The 22,110-nt window shown below is 38.9% G+C and overlaps 1 protein-coding gene across 1 annotated transcript in view; it reads left to right on the forward strand.

Annotated features, from left to right (window-relative positions):
- The window catches only part of ITGA2 (integrin subunit alpha 2), a 66,980-nt gene that overhangs the window by 18,470 nt on the left and 26,400 nt on the right, over window positions 1-22,110 (forward strand). Inside the window, exons 2-11 of the mRNA XM_086629289.1 lie at window positions 1,038-1,251; window positions 9,239-9,348; window positions 10,397-10,488; window positions 13,625-13,739; window positions 14,141-14,268; window positions 15,424-15,572; window positions 16,666-16,816; window positions 17,244-17,409; window positions 18,674-18,747; window positions 20,203-20,341. Of these exons, the coding sequence (XP_086485415.1) occupies window positions 1,038-1,251; window positions 9,239-9,348; window positions 10,397-10,488; window positions 13,625-13,739; window positions 14,141-14,268; window positions 15,424-15,572; window positions 16,666-16,816; window positions 17,244-17,409; window positions 18,674-18,747; window positions 20,203-20,341 (1,338 nt within the window). The remainder of the gene's footprint in view (window positions 1-1,037; window positions 1,252-9,238; window positions 9,349-10,396; window positions 10,489-13,624; window positions 13,740-14,140; window positions 14,269-15,423; window positions 15,573-16,665; window positions 16,817-17,243; window positions 17,410-18,673; window positions 18,748-20,202; window positions 20,342-22,110) is intronic.

Consider the following 22,110-nt stretch of genomic DNA (forward strand, 5'->3'; position numbering starts at 1 on the left):
AGTTGTTTAACCTGTGAGCAACTCCATGAACCTGCCTCACCTGGGAACCTCGGGCAGTAACTGCACAGGGCAACCACGGGTCATGATTTCCTCTGTCACTGACATTTTTGGAGGGTTATCAGGAGCCCTAGGTGTTCCTCAGGGGGGCTGTAGCTTGTTCTGGAGATCCCACCGTTGTCTCAGTCCTTCCACCTCCAAGCTGGGGGAGAACTCTAGTCCCGGCTGTTAGGGGACTCTGGCCCTTCTGCAGCTTCTCTAGTGGACATTGTCCTAGATGTCCCCTTACAGCTCTTGATCAGAAAGCAATCAGGTCCTTTATGAATGAGAAGTGGACCCCCACGCCCTGCAAACTGGTGACACTTAGGACCTTGTCCCCAGCCCACACTGCCAGTTCCCAAAAACCAAAAAAAACAGCACAGAGTGGCATACCCTAATTCTTACGCATGCAAGTGCCCGAGGAAAAGCAATTAACACCTCGACTACAGCAAAGTAGAGCTTCAGTGTTAAGCATCATGATTTATTAATGCAGTTCTATCTTGCATGTTTGTATTTCTAGGTTTTCCTGTTTGGACAACTGTTCACACTGTTTGGACTGAAAACAAAGGCTTCTGGCATGATAATGAAATGACTCAAAAATGTAGATTCGCTGATGCAGTGGACGATCTGATTTTTGTTCCAGTACTTCAACTGTTAAGATCCAGATAGGCACTAGAATATAAACAGTATTAGCAGTTACAGTCAGTGCATCTTCATTTTACTGTACCTCAGCGGGCTGTTGATGTGTTTGCTGTGCCATAAGCTAAACTTGTGCCTTAAGGTAGACGAGGATAACAGACCTCTGAATCGTACTTTTTGCCTGCCTTCAGCTAAAACATTCCCATTAGTAATGTTGCAACTTTTGTTAAGGAGAACAGCCCGCAATATTTTAACACCTGTGAAGAGTGCTAGACAGACATTGCGCATGGGCAGATGGGTACTGTAGGGAAAAGGCTGGGTTTTCTCTTGCACGTGGCTTACGTCTTGTTTTCTTCTATCAGGGGAGCCGGCACAGATTAAGAGGCTTTTTCACTGCCATCAAAATTCTTCTTTAATTGCTTCTGTGATAATCATAATCTTTCTGTTAACAGGCATTCTTCGTAACTGCTGTGAAGCCTACAATGTTGGGCTGCTAGAAGCAAAAATATTTTCTGGACCATCAAGGGAGCAGTTTGGATATTCAATTCAACAGTTTATAAATGAGCAAGGAAAATGGTAAGCAGTTTGAACACCTTGTTTTGTGTCCAGTTAGAAGATTAAAGAAAAAATGTTGCAACTCATTTTTTTTTTATAGTTCCAAATTTCATTTAAATGCATTCCAATTAATTCACTTTTATATTACAGTTATCTTTTAACTAGTAAATACTTATGTTAGTAAAACAAAACTGAAAATATTCTAAAGGCATATGCATATGAAGGTTTAGGCTTTTTTCCTTTACACAATATGGTCTGAGGTCTTTCTTTCTGTTAATCTTTTACTGTAGTCTCCAATACGCTGGTTTGCTCAGACTCACAATTCCTGTAGAATTTTAACTCTCATTTCATTCCCTCCTTTAGCAATAGCATCTCTGTTACACATTACATATTTGTGGAATATTTTTCCATTTTAACATTATTGAGGTTAAAAAAAATGATCAGGGCTGGGAAGTTCCAATTATGAATATTAAAATTAAGTGTACTTAAATTTATGTCATTTTGTGTCTGGTATAGTATTGTATTCGCTTCTCAAGGGTTGGCATATTAGCATATCTATCATAACACAATCTTAACAAAGCCCTGTGTCTGCTGCATCTCTTCGTCCATAAGACTTGATGTGAAATCCACTGTTGCCACAACATTGAGTTTGATGTGTAATTAGTAAAATATTTTTTCCTGGTAATGTTGATTTCAAAAAGAACTTGAAAATACTAACCCAGAGGAAGCCCATTTAGTGGAAAACACATTGTTTCCTCTTTGGCAGCCTCAGCAACACAAATCTTAAGGTGTCTTTCATAGCGAGGAACATATGTCTATGAATATCTCAATGATAACTACTTTAAGTGGTTATTTGTGTGTACATGGTTTTAAGTCTATAGCAGGAAGTCACACAAGTTACTTATATTATCCTAAGATGAGACAACATTTTAAATGTGTCATTCTCCATAGACTGAAATGGTATCAGAACCAAAATAACCACCAACTGGCATATTTGCTTAAATGACGATGGACGGATAGCAAGTAACTGAACTTTTTCTAGTAAAAAGAAAGTGAGATGTCAAAATCTGAAACCCATGGAAATGCGTATGAATATATATTTTACAGTTAAAGTTTGGAAATCTCATACAAAAGTATTGAGCTAGCTGAGACATTTATGCATAGCCCTGCACAGAGACACTGTGCAGTTGCAACTGGTTGCACATGCGAAGATGTTAGACTACCTAGATCTCACGGACCTCTGGCGTTACTGTGTTTACCACCAGTGACCAGGAGGCAAAATAAGTGGAGAACAGATCCGTATCCCACAAACTAGGAGCTCAGCATTTTCTCTCTCTCCGTTGCATAGGCTGCCAGTCTAACCCCACTCCTTGCCTGATGTTGTGGTGGCTTCTCACTGTGCTTCTGCCTGCTTTAATTATGTGTTTAGTCACCCATAGATTAGAGCTCTCTTTTTTTAAAACTTCTGTGTAAAGCAATTGAAGGAGAACAAGAATGTGTGCCTGAAGTTAATTGAATGCTTTGGCTCATACACGGAGAAATTATGTCTTAGGTTTTATCCTTCTTGTAAGTTCTTCTATAAGCTTTTAGGAGGAGCACTGGGTTCCAGACTCACCCCAGCTATTTATGTTTTATATTTCCCTGTTTCATTTTTAATTCTGATATAAAAACTCCTCCACTACCACTTTCTCAGATAATATGTGGTGGAGTTTGGGAAAGAATGTAACTTTGGATAAACTTTTCCTGTCTTCTCCCAAGTATATGAATATTAATGAATCTTGGAAACTTTTCTGTAGATAGGCACTTCATCATTTGTTCATTCGCTGCATGATGTCTGACCGTATCTCCAAAAGTGAGGAGAATTTCATCAGCTCTCGTTTGAATAACCATGACTTTAGTTAGAGCTCTTCAGTGACGAAAACCTCTTTTCAGTCTTCCTCTCAAGAAATCATTAGACAAAAAAAAAAAAGTCAGTCATGGTTTACTCTCTCCTCTTCAAGTCTTGGCTATTTTCTTTTTCTTGAGGTAATGGAGCTTTTCCTATTTCTATGTTTCTATGGACACTCAAGTTGTTCAGTAGAGTTGGTTTCTCCTATAAGTGATGCAGAGGCTGCAGTCCATGTGCAGGGTGCTTGTTGATGTGGTTGAACTAGGAGTGAGATAAACAGTTCAAGCTTTGCGTAAGATCAGTACGCTGCTTTCTGTCAGAGGGGTGCATTTATCACGGTATGCTTTTATGAATAGACTGTCATTGTGCAGCAAGAATGTGATGCCCTTGAAAACTCTGTTCAGGCACAGTGGGGCTGCGCACCACATCAAACACTACTGGGGTGGCACCTCTCTCCAAGGGAGAGGTTATCCAGAGTCTCAGATCCACCAGAAATTTCATCGTTTCCTAGACCTTGCTTCTGTTAATAAAATAACATGGTGCTATATTAAATACAGCTTTGAAAATCATCCTGTATGCTTTCAAAAAGAGCAGAAAGGAGAGATACAACAAAACCAGCAGATGTTAGTTATATTAGTTAGCTGTATTTCTGGAAGGTACATCTGCTGAGGCAATAAGGGCTGTAGAAAATGTTAAAGAGAAGAAAATTTTTGCAGATTGGGGACTGCACGCAGCAGTATTTTGTCAGTTTTGCTTGGAGATGAGTTCAGAGAGAGGAGAGAAGACAGTCTAACCAGGAGCACAAGGCTGTAGAGGGGACTAGTACGTGTTGGGAAGCTGTGACACAAACCAGCAAGGGATCCCTTTTTGTATACAGTCAGATGATCCAGGATAATTGGACACTGTTCTGCTGTGCATTGATGGGCATTGATGGCATGTGACGCTCATAAATAAGGACAAACTTGCAAGTCAAGCACAGCTCAAGCTTTTCACAGTGTCTGGTGGGAATTTCAAAACAGGAGCTCTTTAATGAACTCAAGGAAAATTGTGAACACCAAAGAAACTCATCAATTAGAAAAGTTTAGGCAGTCCACCACACAAGTAATTAGCCGCAACAGGAACATCATTCACTTTACGCTCTGGTTCTCCCTGTCATGAGGTCATCTCTATTTGAACCTTAAATTGAGACCAAATTCTCTGTGATTTTAGGAACATAATCTTGTAGAAATTGTACCCTTCCAAGTTTGTCTTGAATGTGTATGCCCTGAACAGCAGCTGATAGTACATTCTGCAAAGCGCACAGTACTTCATGCTGAGGTTTGGTTTTATATCCATCTGTCTCAGGTGAGGAAGATATACCTGTATACAGCTGTTAAAATGCTTTTTTCTACCCATCTGTGGGTCTGTGGATACATTCCACAACAGAGCTAAAATCTCAGTCTGCTGTTGAGGTACAACATGTTGGGTATCAAGTTGCAGCCATCCCGCTCAGTTGTGTTTGTGTGCTTAGGATTAGGAATTTTTGAATTTTGTTTTGCGATTTATGTTACAGGATATTTCTTTTTTAGAATATTTTGTTTCATTCCAATGTTATGACCGTGATGGCCTCTTAATACGTACCACCTATACTGATGTATCACAGAATCCTTGCACTACTTAATAGTTTCAGAAATCATTGCATACTGCTCACTAGTCGTGAAAGCCCAGCAACCTTTCTCCTGAGGTGGTGTGTTGCCTTTTCAGAGCAGTAAGATGTTTTGCTGAAGAGACACATTTCTGTAGCAGCTTTTGTTGAAATCAATACATTTTCAAAGCCTTTTGATTTTAATAAGGAAGGTAATTTCTGCCAGCTTTTTTTTTTTTTTTCTTTGAACAAAATGCTGCCATTGTTACAGCTCTGTCTTTTCAGTGCCAGGACCATTGCTAAGGTTGAGTTCTTTGCCCAGCTTTTGCTTCCCCGGACTGCATGCCCTACAGTTTGCCTTCTTCCTGCTTGGAGAAGCAGCTCTGGCTTCTGTCTTCTAGAATTTTAAGTTTGTCAGTCAAACTCTCTTGCCATAACTGGCTGCAGTTTTTGAAGTTTTGAGTCTTTTTTTCAGAGGATCAAAAGTTTTAGGTGATGGTAAGTGTGCAGAGAAGCTTCTATGGGAGTGAAGAGTTTTCTGGTCTTCATATCTATTCATTGCTTCCTGTAATTGTAGGGAAAAGGGACAGAAGATTTAAGAGGTCCTTTCTACTTTTATTTTCCTATTTCCTATTAGCCATCTTTGTGTTTAAAAAAACACACTGAAGAGCAAATGCATGAAAATGTAAAACGTGCTCTGGCAACAGCTGGGAATTCAGCCCTTCACCATGAATTCTGATTTTGTTTTCTGCTACATCACACTTTGCCAGTTACTAGCTTTGTCATGGTGTAATTTCCCAGCAATAATTCCTGTTGCACTTTGATCTACCACTCCTGCAGCCTGTGTGGTATGGCATCGCCGCTGAACTTTATTTGACTTCATGTAGTTCTTTTGCTTTGTATATAGTGTTGGAGACTGACTAAGGAGCTGAATAATCCAATCAGTGGCAATATTACATGCCAGTCACCATGGTATTGTGTAAAAACAGTCTGCGAGGACACATGAGGAAATTTTGTAAAAATAAATATTTAACTCATGGCTGAAAAAGACCCTTCATTAGTACACTATACGTGATACAATTTGTTTGGAAACAACCATTTTCAAGTGTTTTAGTACTCATTTCTTGCATTCTTTCCTGATACATTCTGTTTCACTCTCCTTCATGTGCATCCTGTTTAATCACAGTGAAAAATATTTTTGTAGTTAGCAGGATGCTAGCCAGATACTCTCTCACTTTCTTCACTTCTGATGTTTCAGGCGGATACACATGCATTTTCCCAGAGCGGTATTGTGTAACTCTCTACTGTAATGGTTTATGTTAATTTTTGAAGGCAAGTAGGACTTGCTGATTTCTAATACAGATTAAGGCTAGTATTAAACTTACGTAAGGCTCAGAATACTAGAGAAATAATAATTAAGTTATTTCTCGTGACTTTTAAGATTGGCAATTAAAAGTAGAGGGCTAGGCTTGGCAGAAGTTGGTTAATAACTTTTTCTCAGGAGCGTATTGATGGCAAGTTAGAGTAGTCAAGTCAAATAAGGGAAAGGGTTTAATAGCTGTGCTCATTTCTGAAAATCACAGGGTCAGTAATAATTAGTTCTAAGTTTTAAATTCCGAGTATGGATTGTTATTTTTTGGCCTACAGCATAGTTATGGCATTGAGATTCATGGACCCTACAAATCTACAAAGGAGCTAATATAGCAAAGGCGAAGGTAGTGTAGTAACTTCCAGTAAAGTATGAGGAGTGTAAGCTAAATGAAAGAAAACATGAAGTTTGCTTTGGGCACAGTTGACATAGATTTAGATTTGAGATTAAAAGTAGAAGAGTATGTCTTGTTTGGCTTACATTTTTCTGTTTGTACCACGCAACAGCTGCAAGGTTAGTTTTAGGGCTAGCAAAAGTGAAATACAGTTGTGAATATTACGTTATAGGAGTGGATTTGGTATAAAGAATGATGGTTCTTTGATATAAATAGATGTCTGGATGGGAATTAATGTTGAGGTTGGGGAAAACAGGAGTTTCAGAACTGACGTTACTGCTGAGGAGCATAAACCCCATGGGGTGAGCATAAATATGGATGCTGAAAAGGGGAAGGCTGCTTTTTGTAAACTCTGTGTATCGTGTTTGTCTCTAGTTTATGCCAATAGCAAGGGTGAACGTTGGAGTTAGGCTTGGAGTTAGGCATGGATTTGGAGGCAGCTAATACTCAAGCATGCTTCTCTCCCTCTTCTCCTCCTCTTATTCTCACTCCGTAGTGAAACTATGTGCTTTGGTCTTCAGGATAACCCAGGGCTGCAAAGCGATGCCAGTGCGGTGCAGAGATTTACAGTGAGTTTCGTGATCCGACAGAGTAGTGCAGGCGGTATTTCCAAGATCCGTTAAGGTCATTCTTTGACGGTGGCTATTATCCTGTCGGGACTCTGAATCATTTGCCTTCTGGGAAACTTAGAAAAAACAAACAAATATTTGTAAATGTACACAGTGCAGTGTTCAGCTTGACAGTGCTGGAAAGCTGTTTCAGTTTCAGATGTTACACGTGCAGTTTGCCATACTTTTTAAAACCGTTTTCTGTTTCCACAAAAGCTGTTAGCCCTTCTTCTCTCCCATCAGCCCAGCTAGCATTTTATGACTGTAAATAACTCTGTAGTACTGACGAAGGGGGAGACTGTAACATCATATCTTCCTTTTATCAACCACTATGGAACAGATCGAGCCCACCGTGTCACTGCAAGTGTTTGTGGGTTGTATCGTCCATCAGCACATGATCGATGGAGTAGTTTCGCATGAGCTCTGGTTATTTGGTCCTGAACTATGCAGAAAAGGTTATATTCCTCAGAAAACAATGAGAAGATCAGAGGCCTTCTCACAGCTAGTGTAACATACACTGCTTTTATATAGAGAGGTATTTATATGAACCTGAATTGCAGGTTTAGAGATGCTAAAAGTACACAAAATCCTACTCCTGCTGCCTGTGTAATCACTGTTTGTCATCAAGGTAATTGAGAAGGACGCAGGTATTTTTAAACTATTGCTACACACAGAAAATAGAATCCGAATTTACCCCCAACTGAACTGGTAAAACAGGGTAACATTATTTGTGCTCTTCAGTTTGTGTTTAATTGAGATGAAATAAATTTTTAAAATGCAGTTAGCAGTATTTTCTTTGAGAAAGCTAAAAAGGACTTAAACTCTTCCCTGTGCATCTGAAACTATGTATTTTTATCAAGGCCATTTTATTCAAACTAGTTATAAAATTGCAGCAGTAAAATTAGATGATCACTGGAAAGTTGATATGATGTATAGCAATTGCTTTGAAACATAATAATTTCATCAAATGTGTTCTTTTTATAGTGCAAGGTATGCACATTAGCCACTTATAAAATTTTAGATGATGACGATTTTGCTTTTAGCTACCTATTGACCAACTAAAAAAGATGTTTTTTTATGAAACACCATATTCTCTACTGAGGTCCCATTGCTTGTCCTTTTACTGTCCCATAAACATACTAATTGCTATTGTAGACTGTTCTGTAGGAAAGGAAAGTCATATTGCTGCTGCAGCAAATACCCACGCTCCCTGCTTTCTAATAATCCATTTCATTTTTTCATATCCCTTGAGGCCATCTTACTGTTGTCATGTTTTGCCTTACCCTTATTTGACTGCACGTTAAACTGTGCAAAGAATTGTCCTTGTCTTCTAGCCCTACATGACCCTAAACTGTCTGGTGGTTTCACTCTATTAGACATTTATGCTGAAAAATAGGTATTGTTAAGCAGTATTCTCAGGGGGTGAATTAAGGCTTTCGTGAAGGCTTTCAGGTAAAAATTAAAGGGATCTCGAGGAGCAGATACTGGAGAGGAAACCTTATGGCAGACAAAGGAATGAGTCAGAGAAAGTGAATCACTTTGTATTGTAGGCACAAATTATCAGAAGTCTTAACTTTCTTGTTCAAGATTAAATACTTCACACAGCAGGCTGTTATCACCTGCAGTATTTTCTTTCTGACTCAGTGTTGTCAAGGTGTGGTAGTGTTCAAGCTCAGACACAAGCATTTGACTGTTGCTGAGCAGATCCTGTGGGAAATGCTTCTTATCAGCTGAAAGAATAACTGAAAAGGAATCATTTAACTGTTAACTGACAGGACAATATTTTTTTTGTCTTTCAATCCCCGGTGTATATATTTCTAAATATGTATGCATCTGTATATATTAGTATCTTTGCTGTATTTCTTCTGCCACGATGACATAATGTCACAGACACAACAATACACGTTTGAGGCAGCCTAATCCCCAGAGGCTTCTTCACCAAAGTTGTCCCTGGTGAATCCAGTGTAATAGCAGACAAGTAAAGCTGCTGAAAGCTTCGGAGGTGATTCCCGAGTGCCTTAGGTGCTATATCTGGTAAAAGCCTCTTTACCTGTTACCTACAGTGTGCAATGCAATAATGTGTTTCAGTATCATTAAATAACTAATGAAGTTCCTGTTCCTTTAGGTTGCTGGTTGGTTCACCCTGGAGTGGCTATCCGGCTAACAGAACTGGAGATATCTATGCATGTCCTGTTGATACGTCCAAAAACACATGTAAAAAATTGAATTTACAAGGTAAGTTGCAATGAATACTGTTTTGGTACAATTGTTCAGTTTTATCTCACACCAGGCCGATCTTGTTAAATCTTTTCTTAACTATCTGTCTGCATAATCTCAGTCTCTGTCGTGTGTGTGTGTGTGTTTGTGTGTGTGAGTGTGCTGCAAGGACTCGGTGCCAGCTCCTGCTGAGAGCCGTGTGTGTGTTCCGGCACTAGTGACCTCCTGCCTCTGTCAGCCCTGGAGGAGCACGCCCCGTACATGTGTGCTCGTCCGTGGCAGTCTGTGTGCCCGGCCCTGTCGGCGCCTCATTGTGTGTCCATGTCTGTCTCTCCAAGTGTGTGCTCAGCTCCTCTGCTGGTGCTGCATCCCTCAGCCTGGGCAGCGCTCCGGATCCTGGGCACTGGGCTGGGCTCCCACGGCCGGGTAGGAGGGTTCTGGGCACGAGCAGCTGGAGGAGGCTGCCACGCTCTTAGCATAGCTTAACATTTGTTACATTCTCATTTCAAATAGCACTTAGTGAAATATATGTCTTACAAAGCTCTTTCTGCCTCTGTTTTTGCAGACTGAGTATAGAATGGGATTTACTTTTGGATACAGTGAAAATACGGGGCAGCAGAGCGTGCTGAGATGCCTACTTTATGTTCATTTGTGGTGCAGAGCGTTTCTGTCCTTCAGTGCTCCTTCCAGGGTTTTGTCTAAACCCTGATACTGGATCAGAGGAGTCTGGTGTCCTGAGGAATGTAACAGTAACTGCTCAGCTGCAGCTACTGGGCCAGCCAAAAATACTTAATAGATAGAGCTGTTCTTCCCCTCTTCTGCCTTCAGCTGTCTTGAGGGCAGGTATGCTAAATGGCCATACTTAATTCATGTCTATAGTTAATGATTAACACATTTTTGACATAGATTAGCTTTCGTTTCTTTTGTCTTGGAATTGTATGCAACCGTTTGTAAAAGGCATCTTAGATTCTGCAAAATCAAGCTTTCAAAAAGGATTTCTAACTTATTAAATTGTGTCTACATCTTATTTACTATTGTGTCGTGACTTAAGCTCTTTTTACTTCAGCTTTAATAAATATTCCAAATGTGACTGAGATAGAGGAAGACATGAACCTTGGCTTGACTCTGATACAGAACTCAAAAACAGGAGGATTTTTGGTATGTATCAAGCATGTATTCAGTATCCACAGAAATTCCCGAGGAGAATGAAGAAACCAGAATTCACTGCATTTTTTGATAAGTCCAAGCTGAATGTTATTTATTATGCAGCATGGATTAATACATATTCTGTGTATTTTAAAATGTTTGATACCACTGTCATTACTTGGGGTCCAAAATCAGGAAAATTACAAATTCTCTCCTTCGTTATTTATCTAAAAATCCTATTGAAGGGCACGTAATTAAAGATTCCATAATTTAAGTCAGACAACATAGGCAAGACTATTTCCACCATGGGCATCTTTAAGGCAGCCTTGTATAGTTCTGATTATGCTTTCAAAAGACAGCATGGCATCTCTTCTCCACTGTACGTGCTTGCACAGTGACTCTTCTTCCAAGATCTTAGGATTTCTGGTCCCTAGATATGTGATATGTTTTATTTGGTTAGTGAGCTGAAGGAGGACACATTTTCTGTGTGTGTGTTCTGCAAACCACTCTCCTTGGAGCATGTAAAACAGATTTTATAATTAAAAGGAAGTTAATGCCTGTTTAATATGCCTTTTTACAATCCTAACCGTAAGCATGAAAACTATTGCAGCATAGGTGTATTCCAGTTTGATGCATACATTGTAGGCATGTGCAGTAATTAAGTGAAACAATCAACTACAGACAAAAGACCTTTGAGGGTGACTTTAAGCTCTGTATTTTTTTGTTGCATCTTCCTAGTAATCGCAAAAGTATTCAAATGTGTATTATCTTCATTACTGCATAGCCCAGTTCGCTGTGCCGAAAAGCAGGCCTAATCCCAACATTTCCAGCAGCGCTCTCGGAGTTAGAAAGTTAATAACTTCAAGATACAGCAACAGTGCTCTTCTTAATTGTTGGGTGATTAAAAAAATCTTATTCTATCTCTTGGATGATACCTTTAGTTACTGTTATTACTGTCCCATGCATACCCACTTTTAATCAGTATCAGTAATTGCAGTCATTTAAAACATCTCATGCAGAAAAATTTGTATTTTCTAATAATACTTGAACTTTTCTCAGTTAAAAATAATTGCCTGATCTAGCAACCTGATCTAGTTGGAGATACCCCTGTTCCTTGCAGGGGGGTTGGACTAGATGACCTTTGAAGGTCCCTTCCAGCCCTAACCATTCTATGATTCTATGATTCTATGATCCATACGTTATTGATTGACTCTCCTTAACTTGCATAAAGTAACAAAAAAATAAAGGTTGAATGCTAAGACCTGAACAGTTAGCTCTGTTGTTGGCCACAGGAGTTCTCTTTGACATAAGGAGAATGGAGGGTACTGGAAGCAGGTGTTTATCTGTGACTTGGCCTCAAAAAATATCAAAAGCCCCATGATTTAGCTGTGGCAAGAATTGGACGAGTGGACACTGTCTGCTTTTAATTGCAAGCTGCTGCCAGCCAGGTCTTCTCTCCGAGACACTGTCTCTGGCAGCTGTTTGGTGCCATGTGATTACTTCCCACAGGTATCCTAAGTACAGGGCAGTCGTTTCCACATGCTCATTTTCCTGAGGCATGCTTAGTCCTGTTGGAAAGGTGCTTAAGAATTTCACTGATGGTTAACAACTTTTTTTCTGAATTTCTGATCTAAGGTTCTGTGAGTTTTTTCTTGGGGCAGTGCTGTGCCTTTAGTTGGAAAGATCAGCTCCCATCTTCCTACGTGTAAAATCTCCTTTCTATATTTAATACCCCACAATCATTTTCTTTTGTCCTTTGCTTTGCTAAACAAACACAGTTTTTTGGCTGAAATGTGCTTTTAAAAATATACCTCTCCCAAACATGAATAACTAGGTCTATGCCATATTCCACATGAATCTTTCCAGGGCACTATATAGTGTATTTGGTATTCTCGTGTCTCAACTGCAAGTGCTTCTTGTTACATATCTTTAGGCCATCTTTGCTTTGCATGCTGGCTGCATGCTTATGGTCACCCTGCAGTCAGCCAGTGCCTCCTCCATCTGCTCTTCTGTCTTCCACTCAAAGAGCTCCCAGTTTATGTTTAGATTTCTTCATATTAGTCTTTAAGGGCAAGTCTGTGCCCCTTTCTAATATTCCACTTTTCAAGTTCATCAGTTCATATGTGATCTCCCAGTTTTCCTCTGCATTAATGATGCGTCCTAATTTTCTGAGTCTAACAGTGCTAGAATATTAGAGCTTTTCCCTTTTTTTTTCTTTTAAAGTGACAATTGCCAACGTTTATGAGAATGTTTCTATTTTTTGGTCCAAGATTAGCTTCATAATTTTGAGTTACCGCTAATACAGAAGAAAACTAGGAAACAGGTGAATGAGATTAATCTAGATTAATCTAGATTAGTCTAGAATGAGACTAATCATTAAAAAATAACTTTAAATTTTCAGCAAAGACGCAAGATTAGTTTCCCCAGAAGGCAGTGAAACACACAGCTGACGGGTATGTGAGGCCAGGGCCAAAGTTCCTTTAGCTGCAGCTGAATAGGACAGTGCATACTGTGAGGCTGCACCCTCACTGGAGATGATGAAATTTAACTTGTAAATATTTTGGCAAAGTGAATTTCCCTTGGGAACAAGGCTTCTCAGATCAATAAATGTGCGTATGTGTGTGTGCGTGCGTGCACTGGTCACAGAACTCTTCAGCCTGGTCACGCTGGTGGGTAACTGGACATTCCTCAAGAAAAGCTCCTTTCTGAGTGTTTGCACGGACGTGTGTGCTCGTGGCTCTGATGCCACCTCCTGGTTACTGGAAGTACTTCTCTGCACGTTTTTTACCGATGTGCAAATACCAACCCTGGTTTTAAACTCACAGTTTTTAGAGCAGGTGGCTTAGAGCAGGGCAGATTCCTTGCAGACCAGGTCATGCTCCCTAGGTGTTACTGCTTCGCACAGTCTGGAGGGGCCAGCTTGCAGAAGGAGGCACTGGAGGCATGATGAATAGAAAATCCTTTTAAGGAGAAAGTCTATGAAACAGGTTGCACTGTCACTGTGACTGCAAGGGGTTTGGCCTGATAACCCAAGAGGGCTTCTCTGATCCTGTGTGCCTGTAGTCCTGCTTGTTGTGCTTTTGTGTGTGGATATGGTGAGACAAGTATTTATTATTTTTATAGTTTCTTTTTGTTGTTATTTTTAAAGACTTGTGGTCCCTTGTGGGCACAGCAGTGTGGAAGCCAATACTATGCAACAGGAGTCTGTTCTGAAATCAGTCCAAGTTTCCAGATCCTAAGAAGCTTTTCTCCTGCTGTTCAAAGTAAGGCAACATGTGCAAAACAGATTCAATTGAAAAAAAAAAAAACAAACAAACATATCAAATGAAATCAAGATACATTGTGTTGGGGACTCTTAATTTGGGATTTTTTTAAAAATGTATGTGCAAAAAGCAAAGTCCTGTGATTCACGTGTAAGGACTAACGAGTTGTGATCCAATGCTGGTATGAATATGGACTCACTTCTCTGAATTCAGAGGCATTGCACCAGTGCAGGCTCAAAATCTGCATGTGCTTCTATGAAGTCCTCATTCTGGCAAAACCTTCCTGATCTGAAGTTTTGCCTGTGTGAGACCTAAATATGCACCTCTGGATTTAGCCAAAGAGTTGTAAGTATATTGAGGCTGAAAGTGCATTTAATCTTCACTTTATATTTTTATTTTAGAGTGTTCCTCTGTCATAGATGTTGTGGTGGTTTGTGATGAGTCGAACAGCATTTATCCCTGGGATGCCGTGCGGGCATTTTTGAAAAAATTTGTACAAGGCTTAGACATAGGCCTTAACAAAACCCAGGTAAGTCAAAGATATCTCTGAGAAAGACCAAAAAAACCCAACCGAAGGCAATGGGTTTTACTGGCAATTTTAAAGGAAACCAAGTGTGCTTTAGTGTAACTACAGTACCTCCCCCATAGCCACAGATTACGCAGTTGTCTTGTATCTTTCCATATTGGATTTTTTTATCTCACAGCTAACCTATTTCAAAAGGGATTAATAATTTGATTTGAAATATAAACCAACTGAAATAGAAATCTAGGCTATATCTAGTGGAGTCAGATCTCTCTCATGCATTAGGTGTCAAAGTAATTGAAATGTAGTCTGTGGGGATGTGGTAAAAGTAGAACAGATTTTTAATGGGCTTTTCATATGGCTCTTACTTTCCAACTGCTGCATCTTTAAAATAAGAGTTTTTTCCTGCTTGGTTACTGTCTGATCTTTGAGTTCTTTCTTCCTTTTAAATTTGTTGATGGTAAGGAAAATTTTATTGCCTTTATTTTTTTAAACATTTTCTGTCTTTACAGTTATCCATTTTCCATAAACAGTTCTGGGAACAAAGACTGGGGCACTGGAAATCTCTCTCCCAAAGGCTGCCTTCTTCCTTGGGCGACTTTGGAAGTGAGGTGCTTAAAAGTTAGGCTTCCTGCGCAGTCCCTTCGGAACCTCACCTTTAGAATCTTCTCCTCTTGTTTTCTTTCATGCTAAATCTGTGTCTTAGCATATGTCTTTAGCTTCACCTGTATTAAAAACAAATAGGGTTTGCAGTGCTATCGAGTAACTAACCTTTAGGATTTCCTTAGAAGAGATCAGATTGAGGTGCTGTGAGCTTGTAGAATTTTTGCAATTTCCTCAATTTTCCCAGAGCTCCCTGTATTATTGCTATTCGTCAGCTCTTCCAGAAGTAACCAAGCAAACATTTAATGCCTACTGTTTCAGATTGTTTGCATTAACGTATTGTAGTCCGTGATAAATGACATAAAGTGCAAGAGCACTTTAGTTTTCTTTGCTTTCCAAACATGTTAATATTAATTGGTTTTGTATGTGTTGAAAGAAAATTATAACTCCATGTGCATCTGCAGATCTTTTACTCCAACCTGAAAATAAGTAAGTGTCATGATTCTACGTAACTGATTGTAATGTGTGATAATCTTAACATAATTTCTTTGTTGCTAGGTGGGTTTAATTCAGTATGCTAATGATCCTCGTGTAGTATTCAACTTGAATACATATCAAACGAAGGATGAGGTTGTTAAAGCAATGGAAGGAACGTATCAGAAGGGAGGAGATCTGACTAATACTTTCAAAGCCATTGACAATGCAAGGTAAAGCACGTTGATGATTATTGTGCAACTATTGTAACTTGCCATACGAGGCAACGGGGACATCCTGAAATTCATTCCCACTGGAGGTGCACGTGCTTGGAGCCTCTGAGGAGGTTCCCAGCGCTAGGTGGAATCCTTCAGGTACATTTACAGTGCCCCATGCAGAACAGCACAGGGATATGTAAACTAGACTTGCAGAAAAGCATGTCTTCAACCAATGGGTTAAAATCTACACTAAAGCAGTTCTGGCACCCAACAGAATAGATTCAGTTGTCACAGGTGCCTGAACATGACAGTGCATCAAACACCATGGACAAGCTTTTAGGAAAGATACAAAACAATTGAAAGAAGTAAAGTTTTTCCCAGGATCCAGTGGGACTGGTACCATTCATGTTAGCAGGTCAGGTTTTGGTTGATTGCAGAGAAAATAAAAATCTCTGTTCTGTTGGCAGTTTGTCATTGCAGCACCAAACAGGAAAAACTTAAAACAATGTACTGTGACTCTGAATACATATACAAACCAGATCTGTTTCTCAATAGGAAGATGCTATTTTGCAGTTGAATCAAGGACAGGACTCTAGGCCAAAATACATGCTGAACCAAATGGGCTTGAAGATCTTGTTTAGAGACAGACAGCCTTCAGTGGAGTTGATATTTGCAGTAATATTGAGGAACCTGTTATTAGTACTCTTCCACTTTTGTTCGAACTCGATGGTCCCAATTCCTGGCAACTTTCATGTTACAAAACATTAATAGTTCTGACAAAAAAAACTTTTAATTTAGAAACATTTGTACAAAAAAAAAATTATTTTCCCTGGAATGTACATTTCTGTCAGAAATACCATCCAGTCCTACTTGTTTGTTTTTTTTCCTACTTCTTTGATTACATTTCTGATGACTCTTTTGAGAAGTGCTTTGGGAGGAAGCTATCTGGAGCATAGTTGAAAATTCTTATTGTGTATTGTTAATTTCCAAATAGAAAGCACTGCAGATGCACCTTGGTGTAAGTCAGTGACGGGCATACTCATTACAGCATATATACAAAATTCAGTCCATTATGAATTGATGTGATAAATCCAATATTTTATAACAGACAGTATGCCTTCTCACCTGAATCGGGAGGACGTCCCACAGCCACAAAAGTGATGGTTGTTGTGACGGACGGTGAATCACACGATGGCTCCAACTTGAAAACTGTGATAGGTAAATGCAATGAAGACAATATAACCAGGTTTGGCATTGCTGTAAGTAATATTATAATTATATATATTATTGCAATTTTTGAAAGATCATTTTGTTGTGTACATATGAAAATGCCTGATCTAGATATAAGCTGTATATAATGTATGCAGTGTTACTCTGGTGAGACTGAAACTAGGCAAAATTTATCTTTATGGTAACTACTGAAATATTGGTCTTCTTTAACTGGCTGAGAAAGCAAAACCAATACTACTTGGGCAACTTCAGTGGTTTTCTCTTTTGCCTTGGTTTATGTATTTTTCCCATCTGAATGGTCACTTGTATAGGAGTACAGTTTGATAAGCAATTTAGTAATATGAAAGTAATTTTATTTTGTATTAATATGTAGGTTGCTTACTCAAATAATACAGAATGAAATGGAGTAACACTGTGATTTCCTTCACTCTTACTATTTTGTTCTTTTTACCCAAGGTTTTGGGATACTTAATCAGGCATGAACTTGATACTAAAAACTTAATTAAAGAAATCAAAGGAATTGCTAGTCATCCAACAGACAAGTATTTCTTTAATGTGTCATCTGAGGCTGCACTACTGGAAGAAGCAGGAACGCTTGGAGAGCGCATTTTTAGTATAGAAGGTAAAATACTCAATGTTTCTGAAAAATTAAATCAGATTCTCCCAGCTGATGAGCTAAGGATTTTATTTAGCTTCACCTTAGTGTAGTACTGTGAGAATGAGGGGCAGCTGCAGCTGTGGGCTGCTCCCCAGGAGGGCTCTGGTTTGCACAGGTGTTCTCCCAGCCACCCCAATGAGCCTGAGCTTCAAGTTAGTTTCTGTGGTTTGTGTGAAATATTGCCCAGTTGCTGAAAATTTAGTTAAATTGTGGGCTTCAGGCATCCACTGGGGACTTGTCCGTATGCATCCAAATGAATTTGGAGCTATTACCACTGGAGGAGTAAAAGTATCTTCATGCTTCTCAGATTCTCCTGTGTTTTTCTGTTAATGCCAAGCAACTGTAAACCTAAAAAGCAAATCAGAAGAGTAGGTTACTGATTACAGAAATGAAAAGCTACAGTAATGCAATCTGTGTGGCGTCTACCAGGCTCCCTCCCTAGCCTCCCCCACAGTCCTCTGTGTACTGTTTGGAGGAAGGTGCTGTAGAGTCAACTCAGGCACTTTGTCCCTCCAAACACAGCTTTTTAAAGTCAAATTTAGACCATGCTTGGAAGATTTGTGACCTGCCCTCAACCCTCCATAAGGAGCTTTCCATGGCTGCAGCCTTCCTGTGCTCAGGATGAAGTCTTTCCTTCTCTTTCCCCTCTGCCTATTCTTTACCGTGCCCATGCCGTTAATCAAGTCAAGGGGATCGGGTGAGCTCGTCTCTTGGGTTTTTGGTGCACCCGGTGAATTCCTGTTACCTGAGTTCCATCCATCTAACTTAGGAAATACTCCTGCACGTCACAGTATTTTTCAAGACAATTACAACAGTTTTATATGATAAAGAACTTTTCTTTGAAAGTTGTGAATATGCAGTTTTTAAAGCTGCTAATTTCAGTGTATTATTAGTGCTTCCTAGGCAACATAAAAAGAGATTAACCACAGTAACAACACTGTGCAGACTGATTCAAACCATCTTTATCACCATCTTCTGCCTTTTTGTGGAAGAGACTCATAGCATCATGGCTCCATCTTACCAATTTGCCATTGAGTCCTCCAAATAGTCTACAGTTCATTAGCTCTCAGATTTCTGTTGTTTGTAAATGTTGGAAGTGTTTTAGCAGAATTGGTGGATTTGGAAAAAATAACATACACTCCCTATATAGCTATGCTCAGAGGCAGCAATATTTGATCTCTTGTGTGCTTCTATAGGGTTAACCATATGTGAATATTTGTTTTACCAGGTACGGACCAAGGTGATACATTCCAAATGGAAATGTCACAGGTGGGCTTCAGTGCGTATTACTCACAGAAAAAGGTATGCGAATCTAATTATTTAATGATACTAATAGATGTAATTTTGTAGACTTGGATGCTTAGAAGTGCAACAAAATAAGGCTAATAAAAACCCAGTGACCAATTTTAAGATTTTTTTACAAGCAGAAGAATGTCAAATTACTGTCTTCTTTTTTTATTTGAATACCACAAAAATTATTTCTAATAGATGCCGTATATCCCTAAAATGAAAAAATATACATCAGTATGTGAAGTTGAGAAATAATTTCTTTCATGTAATAATTTTGAGATGTGTTAATCCAATTATGTCGGTGATTCTGAGTTCACGTGGCATGAAAAATTCAATTGCTCCAAGTTATTATTTTGTAGTTGAGTAACTCAGAGGAATTGAAACCATATTATAAAGCTGATATATTTCTAGGCAGTCACCGAGATGTAAATAAATCAAGTCTGAAAGGAATTTGTCTAATATTTTAAAAATTCTTATTTGTTTAAAGCATATTTCATGAAATTAGAAAGAAAAATAAATCAATATATTTTTCTTGCTAGTCAATTTTAAGATTATCTTGACGAAATAGATCTTCTTTGTAAAAGTCAAGTGTGGTTCAAGCAGCTTTCAAATGAAAATAGAGGAATATTGTTTCTTTCTCATAACCGTTAAAGATTAATGAAATAATTTTTGAAAACTCCTCTGTATTTGCACAACTTGAAGTTTCAATTTACCAAGCACTTTATGCTAGGAAGTGGCAAAAATTAAGAAAGATTTGGGGTTTTCTTCTGGAAAATTACACATACTATTCTTACTGCCATTTTCTATAACAGTATCTCCGTTAAGTAAAGAGTTTCAATAATGTGAATAATCTAAACTATGTTTGGTTTATGTGTACAAGTCTAAGATTAAGTATTTCTGTATTAAGTATTCTGTACAATAATCCATACTAGTTTGGATTTTAGATTTAAGTGTTCTCTCAAGGACATCTCCTGGCAATACATTTAAAAAATGAAATTTTGTATCTTTTTCCGTCAGCTTTTGTGTGCTCTCATTGGCACTTTTGTTAGCAAAAAGAGGGCTTTAGATTTTTCTGACAGTTTTGTTTGTCTGATCATCAGTTGTCTGAGGATCATGAGCGCATAAAAGCATAGACTTGGCAAGCCCAACCCCAGGGTGGACAGGCTTAGGAAATTATCACAGCGTTTAAATAAACCCGTTTTAGCTTGAGTTGCAGTGCCCTGGGAGCTAAAGCAGTCACTTATCCTCTTACAGTAAGAGGGGTGATAATGCCCCTTAATAGGTCAGTGAAGTCCTGCATGTAAGTGGTAACTGTAAGCATCTCCAGTCAACTGCTTGCAGTCATTAGACTGTACATCACTGCCCTAAACGCAATGACGCAGGAAATGACGAATGGTAACTTCAGCTTCACTCACACTTTTTCTGAAATAGGTAGTTCTAAAATGTTGATTTTTGGTTTTTTTGAAGGACATTCTCCTGCTGGGTGCTGTTGGGGCCTATGACTGGAGTGGAACAGTAGTTCAGGAGTCTTCAGATAGAGTCACCACCTTTCCAAGCCATGTATTTGAGAAAATTCTGCAGGACAGAAATCATAGCTCTTATCTAGGTAAGGGGCTGAAACACAAATCTGGAAATGTATGAAACCTTTTTAAAGACATTAAAGAACTTGGGAAATTCTGCTCTAGCCCAACTCCTGTTAAGAACTGATTTGAGAATACGAAAACAATTTTATTTACTGGTCAACACTTCACTGAGTGAAATCTTTATTGTGTTTTTAAAATTATGCTCATATCAATGTGGTAAGCTGCAAAAAATCAGCCTTTCTGACAGAGACATAAGAAGTAATGGAATTTGGAAAGGCTGCTTAGTGTATCATACTGATCATTATGGGTATCTCCTATTTTAATATTTGTATGTACTTCTCCAATTACATGTGGATGAGAAGTTGATTGACTTGCTATGTTTCATAGTCTTTTCTTGGCCTTTTCTAGATCAGTTTAGAGTTATAGGAATATTTCTGCAGTTTAACAGAGGTCTTACTTATAACCCCCATATATTTTCTGACACGTTTTTGTGACTCTATAAAGCCACTCAGGTTGTCTTCTCAATTCATTGAAATGTTTTCTGCAAACCTACAACATGCCCTCTCAGGCAATTCATCCCTGAATAATGCTGCTACATCAAGCTCCTATGGCTTTCTTGTCCTTGGTTATTTATTGAGATGCTGTCTTTCCAACTATCATGCACTTTTCCCTATGGCTTAGCGTTACTTGCATCCAACACAATGAATAAATCTAAACCTAATTTAATGAGCAGTAGCATTTTTGCATGTGTGACCTCTTCAGACTTTCTGTTCTTCCCTTTTTTAGAATAATTCTTCAAAGGTCAGGTTATTTCTTTTCAACACTTCTCCACAAGGCACTTTTTAGAGTATTGGTCCTAATCTTTTTGGAGCAAGCAATGTTGTTGCCTTTTCTGTGCCTTCATTTCCTTTCTACCTCCTCCTGTCCCCCACTAAGAGGTCTCTACCCCAGCTCTCTTACCAGCTTGAGGGAGCTCAAGCTTGCTAGAGTGGCCTCTGTTCTGCACTACACCCTCTCTCTTCAAATGGCTGTATGGTGTATTAATTAGGAATGCATGGCCTTAATTTGCGGAATAAAATCTTATTTTGTTGTTCCTTGTTGAACTCCTAGTCTCCAGTGATCTCTCCCTAGAGAAACAGTGGCTGAACACAAGTCTGAATTAGACTGGTATATGTAATGACCAAGGCATACTCTGTTTAGACTCTGCTTTTCACATTGTCCTGCAGCTTGCTAAAGACCTGCATATTCTGCCCAATCACTAGGATTTTGTTATTCAGTTTAAACTACAGTCTTTGTAAAGGATGATTTTGTTTTCTTCTGTTAAAATAAATTTGCTATAATTAAACCACAGAAATGTAAAATATGTAGTAATGCTAGCTTTATAGTGCTAATACACGTTTAAAATTTGCAAGTATTGAAAGATGTTTCCTGAAAGCAAATAATGTTAGAATAATGGGAATGAGGATTAAAATGTTCAAAGACGTTCAATGAACCTAAGCCCTTCAGCTGACAAGCTATTAATATAGCCTGTTGTATTCAGCCAATACACTGGGCTGTGGTTTGGTGAGCTGTGGGAAAATGCACTGCAAGCTTTGCAGAAGCTAGGTTTTCCTTCCCAGTTTGAAGGCTGGCCCAAATGTTCATCTCATGTTTCTCTATTTCTTCATTCCAAGAATACTTCTTGCACTCTTTTTCCTCTCTCCTTCACAGGCATTACATTTTTGCGGTATACGTTTTACTGAATAAGCTAAACTATTGTCCATGCTATTCTGCAAACCTGCTTCAACTTGAT

This window comes from Tauraco erythrolophus, chromosome Z (assembly GCF_009769465.1).
Source record: "Tauraco erythrolophus isolate bTauEry1 chromosome Z, bTauEry1.pri, whole genome shotgun sequence".
Taxonomy (NCBI): domain Eukaryota; kingdom Metazoa; phylum Chordata; class Aves; order Musophagiformes; family Musophagidae; genus Tauraco; species Tauraco erythrolophus.